This window comes from Corvus kubaryi, unplaced genomic scaffold (genome assembly GCF_017639235.1).
Source record: "Corvus kubaryi isolate FWS band 111438036 unplaced genomic scaffold, C.kubaryi_AGA036_p1.0 37385, whole genome shotgun sequence".
Taxonomy (NCBI): Eukaryota; Metazoa; Chordata; class Aves; order Passeriformes; family Corvidae; genus Corvus; species Corvus kubaryi.
The window spans coordinates 25,184,818-25,206,893 of NW_024581127.1; the positions used below are offsets into that span (position 1 = coordinate 25,184,818).

Consider the following 22,076-nt stretch of genomic DNA (forward strand, 5'->3'; position numbering starts at 1 on the left):
CAAAGGGAAAAAGGCAGTACACAAAGTGGCTTGGTATTTTATATTTGCAAAAATAGTAGTTGATAATATTGTTATGAAAACAAATGCAAGCTGAAAGATCCTGGGAGAAGGGGGCTGGGAAGAGGGGGCTGGGAGAGGGAAAACAACCCACAGGGCAGCTGATCTCTTGTGAAAATATCTACTGAATTGCAGTGTTTTGGAATGGCTGATAACACTGTAAACAAAAAAAGTACCTTTGAAAAAAGGTGACTGCGTACATACTCCAGTGCTTCTTTTAACTCCTTCATTAGCTGGTGGGTTCTTGAATAAGCATTCTTCTTTTTTACCGAACTGAGTAAAAATATTTGGCCAAACACCAAGCTGTAGTGACTACTTGTGCTCATCTCCAGTCCTGTGCTAAGGTCACAACTTCAGCTAGAAATGTCATTTTTCAGACTAGCATCAGCTACAGCACAGGAATGACTCTTACCGCTTTGAACATTTTTCTTTGGTGGGGATACATGTGCAGGCACAATGTCAAGTCTTGCAGAAAAAACTCAGCCTCGAGCTCCTCTAGTTGCAGCTCAACAGCTGGAATAGACAGGTGTGATGGGTCTCACCAAAGCAAGACAGTGGCACTGCCTCCGGCAGGGAGTGGCTAGGAATGATGGCAGGTTGGGCTCACGGGAGAAGGGCAGAGCTCAACAGAAAGCAGCCCTTTCCTCAGACCCTTCTCATCTCAGGAAAAGGCACACGTTAAAGCAGCCTGTCCAACTGACAGGGACTTCAGTGAGGAGGTGGTTCCTACTCACCCCTACTCTTCCCACTCTGAATATTTTAAAAGCCATAATAAAAAGCATCTGCCTTAATGAGAAAAATCATGTGAATGTCCTGGGCTGCTGACACGGCAGAACAGTTCAGCAACAAGCAGCTGTACTGACTCACACATGAAGCTGACCTCACACTGGCTGTTCAGCCAAGTCAGTTCTCTAAATTCAATGCATCTGAGGAATTGGTGAAATTCCATTTTCTGTAACAAGGAAAAAGATATTTGAGAAGATCTGGTTTGTGACATTTTCATACAGACACGATTCCTGGTTTCCACACCACCTCTTAAAACCACACACACTCAGTAAGGAGACATTTATTCCATTATTTCTGTTTTCAAATTTTTTGGTACAAAGTTTATTTTCAGAAGTTCTCACATGATCCTTTCTTCTACCAGCGTCTTTAGGATTTTTCTATCTCTGATTTATTTTCTTTATCTGTTGAAGCAAAAGCAATAATTGCTACAGAAAGCAATAATGGCAATATTACAAATATTTTACAGCAGCATCCATTCGTTTCCTTGCCTCAAAAAAATAACAAAAATAAATCCAAAGACAAGATCCATACAGCCACAAAGGCTTAGGTTTGTAATATCCAGAAGTATGCTGCGTTCCCATATGAGTTGTACAAGTCCAGCACAACTTTCCAAGTTTGTGCAGAGCCTGATAAATAAGACACAGAAATATCAGTTACATTATACTGTTTCTAAGAACTTTTACTCTGTAAAATGTTTGGTCACTCAAAGCTATAAGCTTAAATCACATATCAAAGAACACAGGCAATAAAGCCCATCTTACTAAAACATATAGTATTAAGCCAAACAAAATATAAGAGGACAAAATCTAGTGGTCACTGAAGCCTCTTCAAAAAAGGTCTAAAACCGAATGTTTCCATCACGTATCAGAATAAAAACGTACTGTATTAAAATTTGAATCTTTTTTTACAAGCTGTCTTTTAATCAGTCTTCTATTAACAGTGCAGAACTGCCAACTGCAGTAGTTTAACTTTGGCACAACACTAAGTTCCAATCCTTTTCAATATTCAAGTCCTGTGTGTGTCCAAAAATTTTCTTGGTTTCACGAAAGATTAGGCCCATTCACAGTTAACCAGTTATCTTGAAATTTTTCAAGAATTGCTTCCCCTTCACCACACTGGGCAGCTACAAAGGAAAGACATTGTAAGCTATTGCATCATTCAAAAGAAACTCTTCATTCTAGACAGTGACAGTATTGTTGCTTCCTTTAACATCACATACACCAGACAGATCACACAGACGGCTATATACTGGACACCTTTCTAAAAACCTTGCTGGTTGTTAGTGAATCATCTTCCTCGTACTTCAAATACATAACAATGCATTAACTTAATTTCATTTCACATGTCAAACAGGACATTTAAATATATTGCAATATATTATAGAAAATTGCAAAGCGCCATCATTTCTGTAAACGAGACTGACACCTGTTAACTCTCCTGTGCACATGAAGAGCAGTACCTAGTGCCACATTTTCTATACAATATAAAGCCTTCCCAGGTAGGGCAACTCATTTTAGTGCATTTCTGTACAGACTGTAAGCACACATGCAGATAGCCAACTATGCAGGGTTGGAAATACTTTTGTAAGCTGAAACTGGAAGATGGGGGGAACATTCTGAAATCATAGCAGAACTCTTGTGGTTGATCATTTCGTAGCACAGATGAAGATTTGACTCTTCTGTCACTCTAGCAGATTCTTTAGGGACAGTTTCATGATAGGTATCTGTATTGGGTTGACCCTGAGTTGATGGACAGTCTTTAAGACCAATTATGCTTCTCACAATTTACATATTTAAAACGCACAGAAAAGCGAGACTTCCCCTTTTGTCGGAGGTCGCCTGGGCCGGGACCACTGCCCCTTTCCCCCTTTCCCAATGCTGCGGCACGGACCCTGGATCACTGCAGGGGGGCTGTCCCAGAGCCGCAGGCAGCTAAAACCAGCCATGGACTGCCACAGCTAAACTCATCCAGCGCAGCTTCTGGGGACAGGCGGGTCCCTCTCCTCTCCATGCGGAGCCGGCGGAGCCAGCGGGAGCTGGCAGAGCCTCCTGTCTGCAGCCAGCACACTTCGTGCTGAACTGAAGAGGACACCACACAGCCAGCAGCACAGAGGGAGCGAGGCTTTCCCCACCGTAAAGCCTGAACAAGAGCACTCTTCAACATGGCAACGTCAGAGTCAAGAGAGAAAGAGAAGTGAGTCACGTGGGACGGAGCTGGAAATGGCGACGGGAGAAAAGAGGGCGGTGCCGCGATTCTGGCGCGCAGCTTAAAAGAAACCTTCTTGCATGCCGTGGTAAGAAACTGTAATACCACAAACTGTTTGTCTCTTTAATCCATTTGAAGAACATGGGGGGATGGAGTATCTTCGTGTGCCTGTGAAGATTGTGAAGAGTGCCTATGCCAGGCTATATAGAAATAGTAAGAGGCTGTTAAGAGACTTGTGGCGAAGAAAAGCCTTTGTGTGCAGGCCAAATAACTTATCCTTAAAAAGATGAATAACCCCATGTGATGGCCCATGTTTTGTAGTGTGAAGGAACTGTGAGATTTTTCATGGGAGAGATGTTCTACACACAGCAGATTGTTTGTTTCCGGGCGGATCTGCTGTTAGTGGCAGTTTGGGAACCACGTGCAACTGAAGGAAAATCCTTTTTTCCTTAAGCATAAGAGAGAGACTTTTCAAGAACTGGAACACTGACTAACATCCCATGTTCTGTTATCCCTTGTGTGAGCTGGGTAAAAGGAGAGAAGTGCTGGGGGGGGGGGGGATTTGCTTTAATTTTGTTTTGTTATTTTCTCTTTACTTTTAATTCTATTAGTAATAAAACTCTTTCATTGTACTGCAACTGTTTAAGGTTTGTGCCTGCTTTGCTTTTCTCCTAATTCTTATCTCACAGAAGGAAAATAAGTAAGTAATGAATATTTTGAACCAAAACCACTACATTTAATTGGTGTTTCCGCCCGGTTTCGAACTCAACCCGCTACAGTATCTAGTATTGAATAAGCATAAGGAAATACTTTCGTCAACCGGGACACAAATATCTGTCCTAACACATTCTAGGTTATGCACAGTCCAATGTTCACACAGTAACCTTATCTCTAAAATACTTGAGAAAACCCAAAGCATTTTTATGCCACAGTATTATGACCAAGGATCAGTTACTTTATCCACTGTAGTGCTACCTGCTCTAAATAAAAAGAAAAAAAAAAAAGAAAAAAAAAAAAGAAAAAAAGCCTCATTTCCCAACAAGCATCAAGTTGGAAGCAGAGGTCAGTACCATTGCTAACGACAACACAGGCATCAGTGCCGCAATCCAGCCAGAAGATCTCTATAATGTCAGATGTCTGCACGTCAAGGTAAGTCAATGGAGCTGAGGTACAGTTCCTTCTGAGTGACTCCAGGCATGCAGGATGAGCAGGTTTGCATTCCTTGCTGTACTGATTACTACAGTGTCTTGCCCCAGTGCAGACATCAACATGCATCAGACAAACCCCACCTTAATTCATGAAAAGTGCTACAGGATACTCAGGTTATCCCTCTACATTTTATAATGTTGCGTGAGTTGGTTTTGCAATGACTGTTCACTGAAAAGGTGCAGATGCTCTTCACCACAGAAAGAGAAAAATCCCCAAGAACTCCAGCCATTACAATTGGAAATACTGCCTATAACCCACCTGTGCTTCAAAATCTCCCTTTTAAGAAGTGGGGAAAAAATGCAGAAATTTGAGTTATTGTGTGTTAGTAGCTATTAAAGGGATTTTTCACTTTCTGTTGAAATTCTCAAAATATTTTCCTACAGAATTTTAATACATCAGCAAACCTCAAGTAACCTGACCTTTTAAGTTTGTATCATGCTTCTTGGTAAATCTACTTATCCTAGGCTATCACAAGCTGGATGGAGAATACAGGTGTAACCCAGCACTGTTCAGTGTTAGGAACTGAATCCTCTACTAGCCCTTCCCATCTTTAATTTACACAATCATTCCAGGCATTATAAACAACTCTCAAAAGTTTTACTGTTCCCTGGTCATTGATACTATCTTTCTATTACTACTGAATGCAAGCAAAATTGTTTTCAAAGAAAAAAATAAATTAAAGAAAATAGCTGTATTTCATTGCACTCTACTTTGTGCCTTCAGGTTAGGGCAGGTATGTTTAACACTACAGAAGCTTAAAGATTATCTTCTCTCCTTGGGAGATATGAATATAGACAGGTATTGGACTCAGGTGGAGGACGCAAATCAGTACTACCGTATTTACAGAAGCAAATAGTGACATCCAGCCTGAATACACAGTACTCCGTTAAGTGCAAAAGAGAAAACACTCCCCACCTTAAACCGCAGCCTAGTTACTCAGCAGCCAGAGATCAGTTGTCAGAGTTGCTGCTGTGCTCTCATTTCAGAGGAAAACAGAGGAGGAGAACGTCTGCATCTTTGGGCTTTCTGGCCTATGGGGACCGTGTACAGCCATGAATCACTTTGTGTGGGATCCAGAAATCCTTTCTTTGCTCTGTAGAGGGGAAGGGAGAGCATTTGCCTGCCTCAAGCATTTCTTGGAAAGCAGAAGAAAATCTGCTTTTGTTCGAGGTGAGCAAGTAATCCATTTGAAAATTATTTCATGTCATGTGTGGACGTGGCATGAGTTTCTTTCCCGATAATCAAAGCTACAGTCAGACACATTACATATAATGTAATGAAAAAGCAGTTTTCAACATGGTACCGGACAAGGTTAAAAATGGGCAGGGCCTCATTTACTATAATATATATTAGAGATAATACACTAAATTCTAATAATGAGGTACTAGGTATCTTTTCTTTGTTTTCCAACAAAGCATAAATTTCTATGTGCTAAAAATGAGTGACTGTAATAACTTATTCTTTCTGTCAGAACAGAAGGAGTTAAAATTGTTTTGCTTATCAGCATTTAGGAAAGTAAATTCTGCAGGGCATGCAAAAGTCAGACAGAGCCTTCAAGCTTCTTCATTTTCCCTTCTGTTCACTTCTTACATGCCAGCACTGTTAGTTCATTCAAACCTCCAGGGGAATATAGGCCTGACTTTCTTTTTTCCAACACTAACTTTGGGGTCACTGAGAGGCTGATACTGGGAAGACAGCTCTGTTTAAGATGGAACTGTGCTCTTTCACTGCACTCAGAAGTGAGAGTGAAACATGCCATGAAGCAGGATGATACTGTGATGGGTGATGTCTCCCTTGGTTGCAACAGTGCTTTCTTTCTTTTAGCTCTTTTCCCTCTCCATTCTGGCACAGGATTAACTGTATTCTCTCTTTAGCTGAATTCCAGAGACAGCACAACTGGCATCATGACAGCAGGTACTCCTGGCAGAAACAGCAGATGAAGAGGAATGCACTAGCTCAGCTCCAAAGGAACTGATGCTCACAACTGAATTCTGATGTAGTGGTCCCAACAAAGACTGAGAAACCAGCCACCCAGAGGCAAGATATAAGCAAGAACAGAGTTTCTTCATCTCAATGTAAATGAGATGAAGTCTGAAGTCTGGCTCATAATGTGTTCAAACCTAAGAGGTAAAGCTCCACAGAAACACAGAAAACGTACCACAGGTTCATCTATACACAGTCCTTACCACGTAGGAAAATCAACAAAAAGTCACGTGGACACTCACCCCATGGCAGACGTATTTTCTTGCCCCTTCCTTTCCCATTGCCAATATAACTCAGTCCAAACGGCTTCCGAAACACCTTCCAGGTGTGCATATGCTACAAGAGGGAGCCAGGTTTGCAGGGGTGCACAGAGGTGCTCGGAATCATAATAAATTAAGAGACTTGCTGATGTGCTTAAGTTCAGGGAGTTTCCTGGATGTGACTGGTAGAATGAGAAGGTGCCATATCCTTTCCACCCACCAGGCCACTTCTGTTTCTCCCAGGTGACTGTACAATGCCCACAGCATCCTAAGAGTGGCTGAGATGAATCTGGGCTAAACCACTGTTACTGCAGCCATGACCACAATCAGAGATACAACTGACCACAGCACTTTCCAATGCTTCCCCTGTCAGTCCTGATGCGGGAGGCCTCTGGAAGGAGTTTGCCTCTCTCCCAGTATGCAGTGCAAATATATACATGCTGTAAACATGAAACAGACTGGTAATTAATGGACTCTGTTCAAACAGAAGTAACAGTCAGACTATGGGCAATGATGAATACATACAACTTCTGCCTTCAGGCTGAACCCACCCAGATTTTCTTCATCCTTGGCACAACTGAAAGGCTTAAAATGTGCATGTAGCCCAAAGGAAACATGTCGACTGCATCTCTCATTAGCTGATCCACAGCACATTGTTTAACTTAAATTTAATATTCTGCAAAAAGATAATTGGGCTGTAAATACTGTTATAACCAGTGGAATACACAGAACTCTAATATTTACAAAAACTGAAGATCTGGCCCAGTATGCATCAGCCACTGTCTCTGACCATTCTACTGAAAGAAGACCTCCAATCCAACTATATTTAGTCCAATAAACAATGTATTTCCTCTTCCTGTGTTTTTCAGACCAGATGTGCTAAGGCCTACCATTGTAGCTGAGTGTTGTTTAATAGAACATCGCCAAAGTGGAAAATATCCCAGTTTAATAATGTAATTAACTCGGATCTTTATTTTTTTCCTTATTTTTAAAAGAAGACAGAATTCCTAGCTAACCTAAATAAATCTCTGCTAACAAAAATGGAGATATTTATTTGGACAGGCTGCTTGGTTGTTCTGGGTTTTGGCTTTTTCTGTGGGCTTTTTTTTTTTAAGAAAATTAATTCTGGGTCAACTTCAAGGATTAAGTCAACTCCAGATTTTGCTTGCTACAGGCATATTCCCAAAGATTTGGTTTAATATTTTTGGAAACATAAAAATAGCATCTCTTTTCCTTCTAGCTTTGTTCTTTCCTACTCAGCAAGCACAGAGTTTTGACCCTGTATTCCCAACAGAGCTTGAAGCTAGCGTGAGTCTTTCTTGTATCTGCTGGCATCTGCCAACAGCCTCATCCACACCATTACCAGACAAATCAGAATCCCTCCCAACCCTGTGCTGAAAAGGGCAGATCTTGATCTCTCGTACCACCTCACATGCAGAGTCATAAACACTCCCATGAAATATGCTGACAACATGGGTTTGCTTCTGTCCCACTCCGAAGTTAAAGTGAGGGATTCTTGGCTATTCCTCTCTAGCAATGCCGGCCACTTTGTGCCTCACCAACTTGAGCCTTGGAAGCCAGGGAATAATTTCATAATCAAATTTGTGACATATACCATAAGCTATTGCCTTTTTCTCTCCAATAATCTTAAACAGTCAGAAGAGGTCACCCCAGTAAATGGCTTTCATATGAAACATCCTCCTGCAGCTCAGGGATTCAATCTGTGAGCAGAAGGGCAGCTACAAGAGTCCAGAGAGGAAGGTCTGGGAGGTTAACAATATTTTTTGTCAGACACTATTCCCTTTCTTACTTTGGCCTGGGCTTCGCTCACAATCAGATATGAAAACCAGATCTAACATAGACTCCTCTGCTTCAGAAAATCATGACTAAAAGGGATTTCTTGGGTTTTTTTGACAGTTATAGTCCAGAAGAAAGACTAATTCTAGAACTCTATAATAAATTCTCGGAGATGGGGAGACATTAGGACCCATTTTCTCTGCAATAATCTGTTTTCATTAGTCATCAGATGCAGAAGCCTACAGAGAAGATGCTGACAGATGTGCAAAAGAAGATCGCTAGTATCCATTCCATTAGTGCCAATGTAAAAGCAGACAATGCTGGTGACAGCAGCACCAATTTGTCATCATCTTTTGACATCTAAATATAAAGCAACTTATCCCTAAAAGTGCAGGCTGGCAGTAGCAAGAATAGAAACTACTCTTCCTCAGAGTACCAGTTCTCTAGGATGCCAAACATCTGCCTAAACTAATTTGTGTGAATTTGGCCCATTGTTTTTAGCTGCTAATTCAAACTGCACTATGACTTCACGGTCTTGAGACCAAATAGCTTTTTTTTTTTCCTATTTTATATACACTTACTTAAGATGTGAATGTTTTATATCAGATTAAACTACTTCTGGAATTCAGTTCAGGTAGATCAAACCATCTCTAGAAGTAAGTGTGTTCACCCAGTAGTCCTAAGAGCAATCAGCACAGTGGCAAGTTTGACAATTAGGATGTTTTAGAGTTAAACCTGCACACAAATCACTCAACTGTGCTATCACTAAAGAACAATTAAACACTAACATGTTTGTAAGTCCTAAGCATCTAAAAGCCATATAACTTCATTTTATTTGTGAATTAGAACACCATGTCATTGCCACAACTTACTTGAAAACCTTTCTTACTAGCACCAAAAAATGCTTTTCGTCTCTATATCTGGGTATTCTTACAAACCTCTAAGCAACTCTGAACAACTTTTAGGCAGTTTTTGCCTTATGTTAACCTTAAAACTCAGTGTCAGATTTCAAGAAATTACTCTTTTTTCCTAGAACTATAGATACTTCTTTTACCATTTCCAACAAAGGAAAGAATGCACAAGGTAGAATTGAGTGTTACTATTAACTGCATCAAGTCTGTCAGGCATTTAAATTAGACTGATGTGGGATACAGTGATTAACTGTAACAAAAAGCATCTTCTAGCATCAGACTCATTCAGTTAGCTCATAATTATCAACAAGGAACATTTCAGTCCAAGTTCTGTAAACCCAAAACACTCTGAAGAAATGCAAAAGGTGCAGACATCACCTTATTTTCTTAAACCAATCAATCCTCACCCCTAAGTTCATTGATTCCTTTTGTCACACTTTTCCCCTTCTCTTTTGTTTTCAATGCTTTCCTTAAGAAATAAACCCAGGACTTGAAACCTTTCAGATGAAGTGATCTTTGCAAAAAGACATCTAATGTTTTTGTGTTTTTCTCCTTCACGAGCAGGCAATGTTCTCCTACATCAACAAAAAAAAGTGTCTGTGTTTTTTTGGAATTAAACAACATAAGGCAATTAAATATTGAGAAGCAGTCAAGTGTATGATGAACATGAACCTTCCCATTGGTAATGTGGAAAAGGAGGAGCTGAACGTGATCTGATTTGTAACCCCCTGTCCCAAGCCAGGCCCGAGGATGTTCATCTCTTGTAGCAACAAAGCAAACAGTTCTTGCCTGCACAGGTAGCATCTTGCCCATCTTGAGTGCAAGGAAGATGCTAAGCAGCTGCTTGCTAAACTGAAGGCCATGAAAAATCATTTGGCTCTTCACCGTAACATCAAACCTAATTCATAGGTTTTTGGCCTCCGGATTCCAAATGGTACATCAGTCTGTTTTTGAAAGTTTACGCTTAACATGTCTGGGGGGTTCCCAAGTATCACTATCATCTGTTTCTTCCTCATCCTCCTGATCGTCCAGCATTTCATCTTCCTCCTCGTTCTCATCAAACAGCTCTATTCCAAGTTCTACTCTTCTTTGCCTTTCTGCAAACCATTCTCTGACCTGCTCATATCCCATGTGAGATTTGGCTACCAGTTCATCAAGGTCTTGCTCATTAAGAAATTTGTGCTTCATATAATAGTCCTTCAGGATTGCTGTTCCAGTTTTAAATTTTATGACAGACACACCTCTGTCCCAGCAATTTAACCTCTTGCTTCCCCGAGGTCTCCCCCGAGGCCTTCCTCTCCCCCTCCCTTTTGGTCTTCCTCTCCCTCTCTTCCTTGCAAAGCCTTGGCCATTCAGACTGTTTGCATTAGCGCTCTGGTAATAGTAATACCATTTCAATCCACCATTTTTCCAGGCATAGCGAGTATCTCCAAACCAGCTCACAATTTCTGATCTTGGAAGCCCAGTTTCTTCTGCCAACTTGTTGTATTCTTGTGGAGATGGCCACTGAGTACGAACAAAGGAACTTTTGAGCATGTGCAACTGCTCTGGTGATTTTTTGCCTATTTTGCTTGAAGTGGAACACCCTGATTTTGTTCCTGCTGCTCCATCTCCCGCAGATGTTTCTCCAGATTCCTCTTTTGAGCTGCCAGCATTGCTTTCATTCATGTCAGCTCCCTCTTCCTTCAAGACATTTGACTTCCTTTTTTCTGTAAACCAGGCATCAATCTCTCTCCTGGTCAGTTTTGTTTGGGCTCTTAACCTATTCATCTCTTCCTCAGTAAGGACAGGGTTATTAAGAAAACTTGCTTGGAGGACTTGCAGCTGTTCAGCAGTCTTCTCTTTGAATTTCTGTGGGGCAAATTCAGGAAAAGTACCCCAAGATGACTTACTCTGCGGAGTGACTCCTGTTGGAGACTCATTCATTTCATCACTTGAATCAATAACAATGGTGGCACATGAATCATTGTTGAGATGAATTCCATGATTATTCTTTGAGTTTCTCTGATTGTAGCGTGTATCACTGAACCACTTTTTGATCTCTCCTTTAGTAAGGCCTGTTATTTTCATAAGTCTAACAATTTCTGAGTCTTGAGGAAACTGATTTTTAAGGTAGCTGACTTTCAATTCTGCCAGTTGTTCCTTAGTTTTTTTTGCTCGGATGCCAAAGGAGTCAGGATTCATCAGTGTGGATTCATTTTTGATAGGCTGAGGGGCTGGAATGGCAGCTACTTGTTTGGTTTCTGCAACAGGCTGAGCACTGTGAATCTGACTCTTCTGTAACTGTGTTTGGTTTGGGACTCCTGCTACAGTCAAAGCTATTGGGGCTGTTACTGGTAATGTATTTGTACCTGCAACTTGAGTGAGAACAAGTCCTGGCTGACCAACTATTTGGCATGTCTGTAAAATTGAAGGTAAACCATTGCTAGCGGCAGAAATGTGTGCTGGAATAACAGTAATTGTCTGTGGCACAGTATGCACTGTGCCATTAAATTGTTTCCTCCTTGCTTCCTCCACCTCCTCTGGTGTCCAACTCACTCCATGTTTCAGACGCTGGGCAGAAAACCATATTTTAATCTGTTCTTCCGTGTACTTAGCTTGAGTGGAAAGAACAGTGATTTCTGACATGGTTGGATACGGGAATTTGTTGTAGGTGTTAAGCAAAAGAGGATTGTTATCCAAAGCAGTATTATAGGCTGGAATGCTATTTACAGGTATTAGTACTTTTGGAATCAGGTTTGAGGTCTGTGGAGCTGTAACAGCTGTTATAACCTGTGCCACCCCAGGCTGAAGCACTGGTGCCGGGGTCACGACTGCTCCGGCCATGTCTGCTGCACTGCAAACAACTGAATGACTTGGTTTTGACTCAGAAACAGACGGTGGGGGGTTTTCTACTACTTCTTCAGAGTTTGGGTCATTTTCAGTTCCCTTTTCTTCACCAGGAATGTCATCAACTACACTGTGGAAAACAGCAATACGTTTAGTCTCGGTTTTGTTTTTCATCATTTTCATTATAGGAGTTTTGCTAATTGAAATCCCTGAAGAGGGGACCTCAGAAGAGTCAGCCTGTCCAGCATTTTCTTCTCTAACAAAACTCCCATCAAAAGTGAGATCATTTACTGTCTGTTCAAAGATTGTCTGGTTATTACGTTTCACCATGGTCAATTTAAAATTCTCCTCTCCAGGATGGTGCTTCAAATTATGTTCTGAGAGGGCATCATATCTTTTGGTAAGGAAATTACATTCTAAACAAACGTAGGATGAATTTAATACTACGTTGGGGTGTTCTGAATCCACATGAAAAGTAAACATATTGAGATCTGGAGTCTGAAAAGTACAGTATTTACACTCATAACCACCTTCTACTTTATTTGTGTTTTTCTGATTGTCTGAATCCACATACTCATGAACATCCTCATCACTTGTTACACTCTCTGCTGTAGGGTTATCTGCTGGTGTGAGCACAGGTGGTCCTTCCTCCAAGTCTGATACCATTTCTAGATCTGGATCCTGCTCATTGGCTAAGACCATGCACGGTGTTGTTGATTTTCGTTTACTTGCCATGACTGTTACCGTGAAAATGGTAACGACTGGTCAGATACAGACTTAGCTTCGAGCTCTTCTCAATTAATAATAGTAATAATAATAATAATAATAATGGCTTTCGGTACTTCAAGTCAGTTCTTGTAAAGTCTCAACATTTATCCCATTAGCAGCTTTTCTTTCGTAGTGCAATCAGATTAAAAATAGATAGTTGAGGATGAGATGTTGAGACACACTGTTTTAAAGTCCACATCCACCACCTGTAGTAAAGAAGAGACAGTGGAATTAGTTCAATTTAAAGAATAACTTCTATTGTGCTACATGTTATGGTGTAAGGCAATTCAGTCCTTTGGGGTTTGGATGCCGCTGTTCATCCCCTGAAACCAGCAGACCCATTCCAAGAAGACATAACTGAAGCTAAGATAAGAAAGGCAAATTCCAATCCACTTATTACAGGCTGAAATTTGTTTCAGTTCATGTTAATGCAGTGACAAATATAAACAATAGAATAGTGTAAAACAGGGAACTTCCTGTTTCTTCAGAAGCCTTTTTCTTGGCACAGTGCTGAGTCAGTCTTTCCCTTGGATTGCTTTGCCTAAGTTACAACAACTTCTCTTCACTGTTCTGTGAGCTGAGGTCCTTCCTATCACTAACTTGAGCCCAGTACATCTCCACTACTGGCTCTGTCATGTCTTTCATGTCAGAGGCTGTGTGTATCCCAGAAAAGGCAGGTTTGGAGTGTTCTTCTATCACATTATACAGGCAAGCACAATCATGTGCAAGGCTTTTCTTTCATGTCTGAAAACAGGCAAAACAATGTCTTTGTAAGGCACTCTGACAGACAAAAGACAACTTATCCTTTCTTCCAAGCTTCCCAAATGTCATTCTTCAACTGAAGACCAATCCCAAACCAATAAAAGTTGATTGCTAGCACATGGCAATTAACTAAAATCTGTTTTAATGCCTCTGTGCATTAATGGAGACATGACTGATGGTGTAAACTGTAATAGAGAGAGAAAAAGCACTAAAGACTGATATCTGAAGCGGAAGTCAAACAAAGTTATGTATTCTCTGTTTAGAATTCTTTGTCCATTTCTAAGTAAAACTAAAGCATCACCGAATAAAGCTGAGGCCTAAAGAAATTCAGAGAATAAATATATTCTAAAAAAGCATAGACTGAAGTGAATTTTATCCCACAGGGACCACAACAATCTGCTGGAAATGATGCACAAATTTCCGCAAAAGGTTATCAACTCTGTAATAGCTTCCTTCTTGACAGAAAATCAGACACGGATTTCTCTTACCGGAAAACCCATAGGTACATGAATTTTTAGACAGTGGAACATGGTCTACTTCCCTAAGTGTGGGCATCCTCAAGTTCAAGAGGAATGCATCCCTACATAGCTGTTTCAGAATGTTTAAAAAGGGAACAACATGTTACAGGTTAAAAACCAAAGGCCATCTCTGTGTGACAAAGTCTTAAAGGAAAAAGAACAGTTAAATGGAAGAAAGGCAGATACAAGAAATGGAAGAGGAGAAGAAATACTGTTTTTCACTATAAGACGTGAGGATTTTTTCTATTTTGATTATGGGAGGCTGTGAATAGGAAGGAAGAGAAATAATCCTTAGCTTCACATTTTTTCTTTAGGCAAAACACAAAAGCATTCATCCACAGCTGCTACGCAGTGCTGCTCCACAAGTTCTGTTTCTGAAACTGTGTGTCACCTTACTGCTTCATAAACATCCTCCTTAAATGTTTTTAACACTCACCCTCTGCACTACTATGTAGAGAGTCACTGCACTATCTGTGACTAAATCCAAAGTGCACAGCCTCACATGACACACATTTTATGCCAAGGATATGGTTACATGGCATTAAGGACACTGAAAATGCTCAGTAAATCTTGGGTAATCATCATTCCAGGATGACAATTATTTAATGGCACTGGAGCAGAAAGATATTCTTCTTCCACAAGTTAATAGCGGCAGTCTGTAAAACTGAGCACAGAAGTGTAAAAGATATTTATTTTAATGTATGTATGAAGTACGTATTTCAGGCCACCTCATTTCTCTTTTCAGCAAGAGAACCATGAAGTAAAGCTAAATAGATCCATTTGTCTCAGTGTCCTGAGGGACAAGAGGTAGAGCATTATTAACTGTGCTGCTTCTCTGTGGGGCTGGAGGGCTCTTGACAAAAGGGAAGACAACTGCCAAGACAATGTTGAGCAATGCTCTGGGGGAAGAGCTGGGTGGTATTACCTAATGTTTCTGCGATCTTGAGTAAAATTTCAGAAATGCCAGAAATGCCTATTTTAAAAAGCAACTTAACAGCTAGTTTTGCTGACTGAAGTTGCATTTTGAGAAGTGATTGTGGTACTCTGCAGTGCCTCATCCCTAGCACGGCCCATAGGATCCACACACAGAGAAGTCTAAGTGAGCTTAGGGGCTTGCCAAGGGTCCCGTTCCGGGTTGGCCTGGAGTGCAAGTGAAAGCAACATTTGATCCGACATGCAGTATTGAAGCATGCTCAAGGCAAGGCTGGAGATAAGGAAGAAAATGGGAAACCTGTTCAACAAATCAATAAACGTTCTTCTCCAGTCTCCTCATGTACTCAGTAGTGTTCACCGTGCCTGTAAGCCAACAGGTCTACATGCAATTGCAGCACCTGCAGCCTTTTAGCTAAATCTGTATCACATCTCTGCTGTGCTTCAGTTTTGCTTACGGTGCATAGGCAGATTATCCTGTCCCTCCTCTGTTTACCAAGATAGCAACATGTTTTTTTGATGCAAACAGGTCTCAGAAAAAGAAAGCTGAATCTGTGCTCTTCTGATGACACTATGTAAGATGGGGTTTTTTTAAAAAAGGATGTTGTGATGTCAAAACCCTGTTTAATTCATGGCTATGAAGAGCTATGACAGCATTCATTAAAATCTCAACCCTTGCAACCCTTTCCAGCCTTCTTTCCTCTACAGACTTTACAGAAACCTCCATGCCCTCCTCCTTGGTGCTGATGTGATTATTCTACCTGTAGCACCCTGCTTGACATGTACTCTCAATTTAGCAGGGGATTATGAAAACTCACAGTTACGAAGTTTATCCAATCAGTTATGCATCATCCTTGGAATCTTCAGTTCCTCTAAAATACCTCTCCTGCTCTCCTTACAGGAGTGTGTGGGACCTTGCCATGTAGCTCGACTTCAGTAAGATCTGCAACATTCTGTACCAGTAGACCAATGACTCCAACAAAAAATGAAATCAGATTGTCTTGACAGTGTGGTTTTGACAAATCCACCTTTTTAAGAACCTTGTTACAATTCTCTAGGTTCTTACAGACTGATTTTTACTAAGTTCTTCCTGTATTGAGCTGGGAATGAAGATCCCTTCAACCAACCTGTGATTCACTTATGTGTTTTCCTCCTCTGCTCAAGCAGAGCAGGGTCCTTGGTTAAGACTGGGCAGTCTTGTGCCCAGTATTGTGCTTGCCTGTCTCAAGTCCACTGAAACCTCCCCCATATTCCATGAATTCCTGAAGGTCATCACTAATGGTTCAGAGAATGCTTTTGCTTGTCCCTTACGTACCTTAAGGTCAAATATGTGACAAAATATTGTTAAAGATTTTATCTTTTTATCCCTCCCTGTGAATACTGACATTCAAATACAAATATGGTTTGCAATGAAATAATCCAGGTGTTTATTTTATCTCAAAACCAGCATTTTTTAATAAAAGAATCTGAAGAAAACCTTTCAATTATTTACACTGCAATCCCCTTCTGTAATTTCACCTCCGATTTTAATAGAATTGACATTCCTAGCAAATCAGCCCACAAAACAGATGTTTTTATAGGAACATAAACCAGCAAGTGCAGGCATACTTTTTTGAAAGTCCAGGATCTGATATTTTATCTTTCAGCAGGCAATTTCTCAGGACACTGTTCTTCAGACACAAACCATAAACAGTTAGCAATCCCCATTAATTAATAATTATATCAAGACAGATTCATTCTAGAGCAGAATTCAACATTGAAAGTTGTCTTTATAGCCGATTTGAATGAAGACATATAAGTATTTTCTAAATTGAGGCAGAAACCTTCTGCCCATTTGATTACAGTTTGAGAACAAAAAGACAGAGAGTCAACCACAGAAGACACACATGAAAGAACCTGCTTCCAGAAAAAAATTTTTTACTCACTTCCTCCTCCCCTCCCCCCCAAACAAGAGTAGCTGATGCAGAAAGAAAAATAAGTTTACAGAAAATGTTCACTGTGTGTTCAGGGTCTATGCTTTGTGAAAAAGCATTGCTGTATGACACTTCCATCCAGCATGCAGGAAAAGCATGGCAACAAAAAATCCAACCCCATGTAATGTGATTTTAAGAATATGCTCAGAGTGGCTTAGGAGAAGATGAAGCAATAGAACCTGCTTCTAATATCTAAATCCACCTAGATTACAAATTGCCTACGACCTCTCTCAACACACAAAATGCTGCCTTCTTATAATCCATGACAATTTGCAGTTGTTGATCCTTTGTTTAACCTCCTTCTACTACCATTTATTCAGAGTAGATGTATCTGTGTCAGAAACTATTCTGCAGAGAGCTCAGTGTAGGCTAATATACTCTGATCTGTGCAGCCTCTCAGTGAAAAGGGTGAAGGACTTTGTTGTAGAGTGCCATTTTCTTCAGTTGTTCATTATCTGCGAAGTTCAGAAGGCCTTACTGCTTATGACTCCAAAATAAAGCCGTATCTCTATGTTAATCCTGCAATATTCACATTTGATTCCTCCTTAAAATAAGGTCTTATACTAATCCAACATGGGAGTGAAACTTGTCAAACTGATTTCAGCAGAATTCCTCATGTATTACCAAGATAAAGCCCACTTAGGGTCCTTGCTGCATTAGGACTGGTAATGAGGGAGGCAAGTACCAAAAGCTGCTGTACTGCCCGCACAGAGCTCCAGGCTGTGCCAAAGCCAGACCCGTGATGGAGCACTGGAAAGCTGACACAAAGCCCAGCAGAGGCTGAAGGGAGCCTGCCACAGGACATGTGACTAGACTTTCTCAGTTACTTCCTCTCAGTGCTGGTTTTAATGGGTAACAAACAGTTCCATCAAAGTAAAGGTCAGAATTTCATGCCAGAAGCAACCACTAAATGACCTACATTATCTTTCTCTATTGCACAATATACCCCAGGTACCTCTACGGAGAGCACAGTAACTTGTGCCCCTGCTTTCGATAGAGAAAGCCACAGCCATGTATCTGATCATATAAAGCTAATGAACAAACATCTTGAGTACTTAACAACTAGTGGTGCACTGATGAAGGCATACCTTTAATGGTCCATGTCTCTGCTCCTCAGTCACATGGCAGGTATTTTCTGTGTGACACAGACACCTTTGGCAGCTACACCTCCCATGGGCAGACCTTTGTTTTATTGACTCTGAAGTGTCCAATTCAAACCATGAACACTCAGTACTTTTAATGTCAGACATATCTGCATGACTGTTTTTGAAAGTGAGTATCAGACTTATCATACCCAATAAAATGGCAGCAGTTGGGGAATTCTTTTTTCTTTGCATAGTTACAGCTGTTTTAATTGCTGTGCTGTTACATAGAAAAAAGAGAAGATGAAGAAATAAATTACTGACATGAAGAGAAATTTTAATGTGTTCTGCGTTGAATAAACATTTAATTCAACTCTCCAAACACTTCATGTTGGCTTTAAAAAAATTAAAACACTAAGAAATTATTAATTTTAAGAACTGTTTATCAAAAAAGCTATTCCTTAAAATACCAAAACGAAAGGTTTTATTCTCATGGGATTTCTTTCTTTAAAATGAAACAATCTGGCACACATATGACTTCACAAAATGTTCCTTTGAACTTGATTCTGCTTTTTTTTCTCTCCCAGATGAAAAATTTCAAGAGACATTCATTTTCCCAGGCCCTAGTCCAGTGCTGCAAGTACAAGGCCTTCCTTCAACTTCTGGAGTTCATGTCCCCAGACACCTTTCAGCTTCTCCAGAGACCCAAGCTGCAGTCCTACAGATGGTCTCCTCGCTAGATAGCCCGACTCATTCCCTAGTCATCCCTGGTGCTGTACAGGAACCCCCGCGATTTCGAGGTGACACAGCCCAGCACAGATTGTCTCGCTTTCCTCTCCCCCTCCTCCACTGATTCCGACAAACTGTAAACGCCCTCGTCACAATGGAAACCAGATTTCATATCGGCTGCTTTCTGCTTTCATTAATATTTGGCTGTCATTGTTAAAATGGTACTTCTCAACAGCAATTAAGAGTATTAGTAGCACTCTACCCTTAAAAAGTAGGACTGGGTCTCAGGGCTTACCAGCTCCCAATGCTTTTATACCTTCTGCTAGGCCTGTGGCATTTGCAGAAGCCCAAGGAACAGCAGCAGGTTAAGGACTACCCTGATGTATGACAATACAAGAACCTGGACAGATAGAGAAGGAAGAATCCATTAAATATAGGTGGTTTAAAGCAGTCTGCAGATGTGCACGACAGGCATAAAAGCATGATCAAGAGCAGGTAATAGAACATCCTGCAAATTCTACCTTGGGTACAAAAAGGTAGTGACACATTATGACTCATAGTTCTACTTTCTCTTTTTTTTTTAAACAGCGGAATGCATTTCTCAGACCTTGAGGCCAGATCCTTGTCAAATTTCAAGTTCCTATGTCAAATCCCTGAGGCACAGAGCTGCTCAGAAAAAGAAAGATAATATGGCTTTTACATGAAGATTGCCTGTCTTCCTCTCCTTGCTTCCCTCCTCACTCTGTTAATTTTACTCTTGAACCAGCTAATGTTCCCCCAAAACTCAATGAACAGAGAATAAAAGCAGCCTCAAGACAGAAACAATGTGAGAAATTCTCATTTCAACCATCATAAGAAACTGAAAACAAGGACTTAGAGTGAACTGATCAGGTGACACTAATACACACTGCTGTGTGCTCCACATATGCACACAGACTTGCATACACCAGAACACAGACCCGTAATTTAAGTAACTTGTAAAGGATCCCAAAATACTTGAAACAAATGTATAAATCCAGTGCTTGTATTAACCACTGTTTTATGAATAAGGACAAAGCAAGGACTTGGGAGTGTCAATTGAAAAGCAAAAAAGATCAGTTCTACTGCATGGACCTAGGTAATGCCATGTCAAGATGAAGACTATAAGGCACATTTTCAAGGCTTCAACTGCTCTTTAGAGCCTCCTCTACCACTTGGTCCACTATGAGCTTTTGCTCAAATGTGCTTGCTCAGAACCTTTCCTGTGTGCCTTGGATCCACCTGCTTCCCACCCCATGTCCTCCATAAAGGCTCCTCCAGCCTTGCAGGTCTGCTCCCACTTTGTGAGAAGGTCAAGGACTGCAGAGTGCATAAAAAGTCCTTAATGTTCAGTGGCACATGATTTACATCTCCACTTTGGATGCAAAAAATGTGACTTCAGAGCTGGTATTCTTTTTAAGGTGCTACAGAATGTTTCCAGTGTCATATAATAGCTTTACAATTGTAAACTGAATCACATAAATTAAGAACAGACAAAATAAAGAATTGACCTAGTCTCTACTGACGGACTCCTCCATACTGGAAAAATGCAGAAGAATTGTATGTTCATGCTTGCAAGCACAGCTGATCTTATAGAAGTTCTCCGTGATGTTATCCTCTGACCTGATCCAAACAATGCTGCTCATGGAGCAGCAGATTAACAAGTGAAAATACAACATATAAGTTCCCCTCTCTGTATTCAGAGCACTTGGTCTAACTGCAAGTATTCCCAGTGCAGCACTACATTACTGCCAGGACCAGGGTGAGACAATCAAGCTAACTCAGGCTTGCCTTTCCTTGCAACACTAACATACTCTATGTCTGCTGCAGATGACTTTAGGGGCAGAGTGATGGTGGAGCAACAGCACTCCAGCACTGGTGAGGAATTATAACCAGTTGTCTGGAGAGTTTGTAAAAATCTGCCAGGAACTTCTAAGGAATTTCCATCCTTGCAAGTTTTCAAAACTTGCTAAGACCCCAAATCAACCCTATCGACCATCACAGAAAACTTTGCTTTGAGCAGGAAGCTGAACTAGACAATCTTCAAAAGTCCCTTCTACTCTAATGTTTCTCCTCAGGATTTTGAGATGTTTGAGCATATAAAAAAGAAAAAAGAGGACAGTCCAAGCTGCCTGCATAAACACTCTCTGCAGGTCTCAATTATCTAGTAAAATACCACTGTGTACCAAGTTAACCTCTGTGAAAAGCAAAGCATTTTTATTTGCAACAGTGACGTGACTCCATGCCCCTGCTGAGTACTGTACTGTATTCCTTAGATACTCCTGCTGATTTCTGTGGGAGATAATGTCTTATTCTATGTGTGACAAGACCAATTCTCTCACCCCCCACCCCACGCCCCCATCGTTCATCCACAGAGCGGATAAACATTGTTTACTGCCTATCAGTCCAGTGACAAAAAGGGTGAAAGACAGGGGACTACAAAGGCTTTCAAGTACAATGTGTAGATTGGAAAGCTGAATCTGAAGTACAGTCACTGCAGAAGTTGGAGAGACGACTCTGTACTTGAGTTAGCATGGGGTAATGAAGAGTCCTGAAGAGTCAGCAAATCAGAACAAGTCTCTTGGCCCATGGCACAGGGAACAGGAGACTTGCAGTTACCATGTTTCACAGGCTCCACTTCACAGGTGCTGCTTGACCTGGCACCCAGCACTCTCACGCTGCTCCCAGCTCACCTGAACAAAGGCCTTCAATGCAGCAGCTAAGAATCAACAAGTCTTTCACCAGGCTGGTTCCCTGTTCCACTGTTTCCCAGGCTAATGCCCTAAACTTTGATTGTGAACCCGACCTCTGTGACTTACTCTGTGCCAGACATGTGACCCCTCTCATCACTGCTCAGAGCCCTGGAGAGGACAATCCCCAGTTTGGGAGCCACTGGCCGAGGAAAGCTGGAGCCCTGCTCTGCTGGAGCTACCTGTCATGTGAGTCACTCCTGCAGGAGAAACACAAACCTCCAATGTTCAGTCCTGGCAGGGAAGTAAGAGAGCAAATCACTGAAAACAGACTGCCCACTTTCACTTTGTGTCTCTCAAGTATAATGGTGGAAAATTAGCACAACATGATGTAAGTGGAAAATCTGGAGTTGACTAAAACACTCTACTTAAAATTAATAGCCGTGGAGTTTCTTTTTCCTTTTTTCATTAGATTTAAACACCATCCAAACAATGGATTAGTTCTATTTAAAAAAATACAGGTAGCTTAAAGCTTCATAAATATCCTAGGATCAACATCATACTCTCAC

General features: G+C 40.9%; 1 protein-coding gene across 2 annotated transcripts in view; it reads right to left on the bottom strand.

The window, feature by feature from the left end:
• Positions 1 to 1,107: 1,107 nt before the first annotated feature.
• The window catches only part of ZHX1 (zinc fingers and homeoboxes 1), a 29,051-nt gene continuing 8,082 nt past the window's right edge, over positions 1,108 to 22,076 (bottom strand). The window contains exons 2-3 of one of the 2 annotated variants that reach the window (XR_006017333.1): positions 9,616 to 13,011; positions 1,108 to 1,966 (exon numbers count right to left, since the gene is read on the bottom strand). Coding sequence is in view for 1 of the 2 variants with exons in the window: in XM_042035989.1 (XP_041891923.1) it covers positions 10,148 to 12,772 (2,625 nt within the window). In the remaining variant the exon portion in view is untranslated. Of the gene's footprint in view, positions 13,012 to 22,076 lie in introns of both variants that reach the window. The other variant, XM_042035989.1, reaches the window with a different exon arrangement.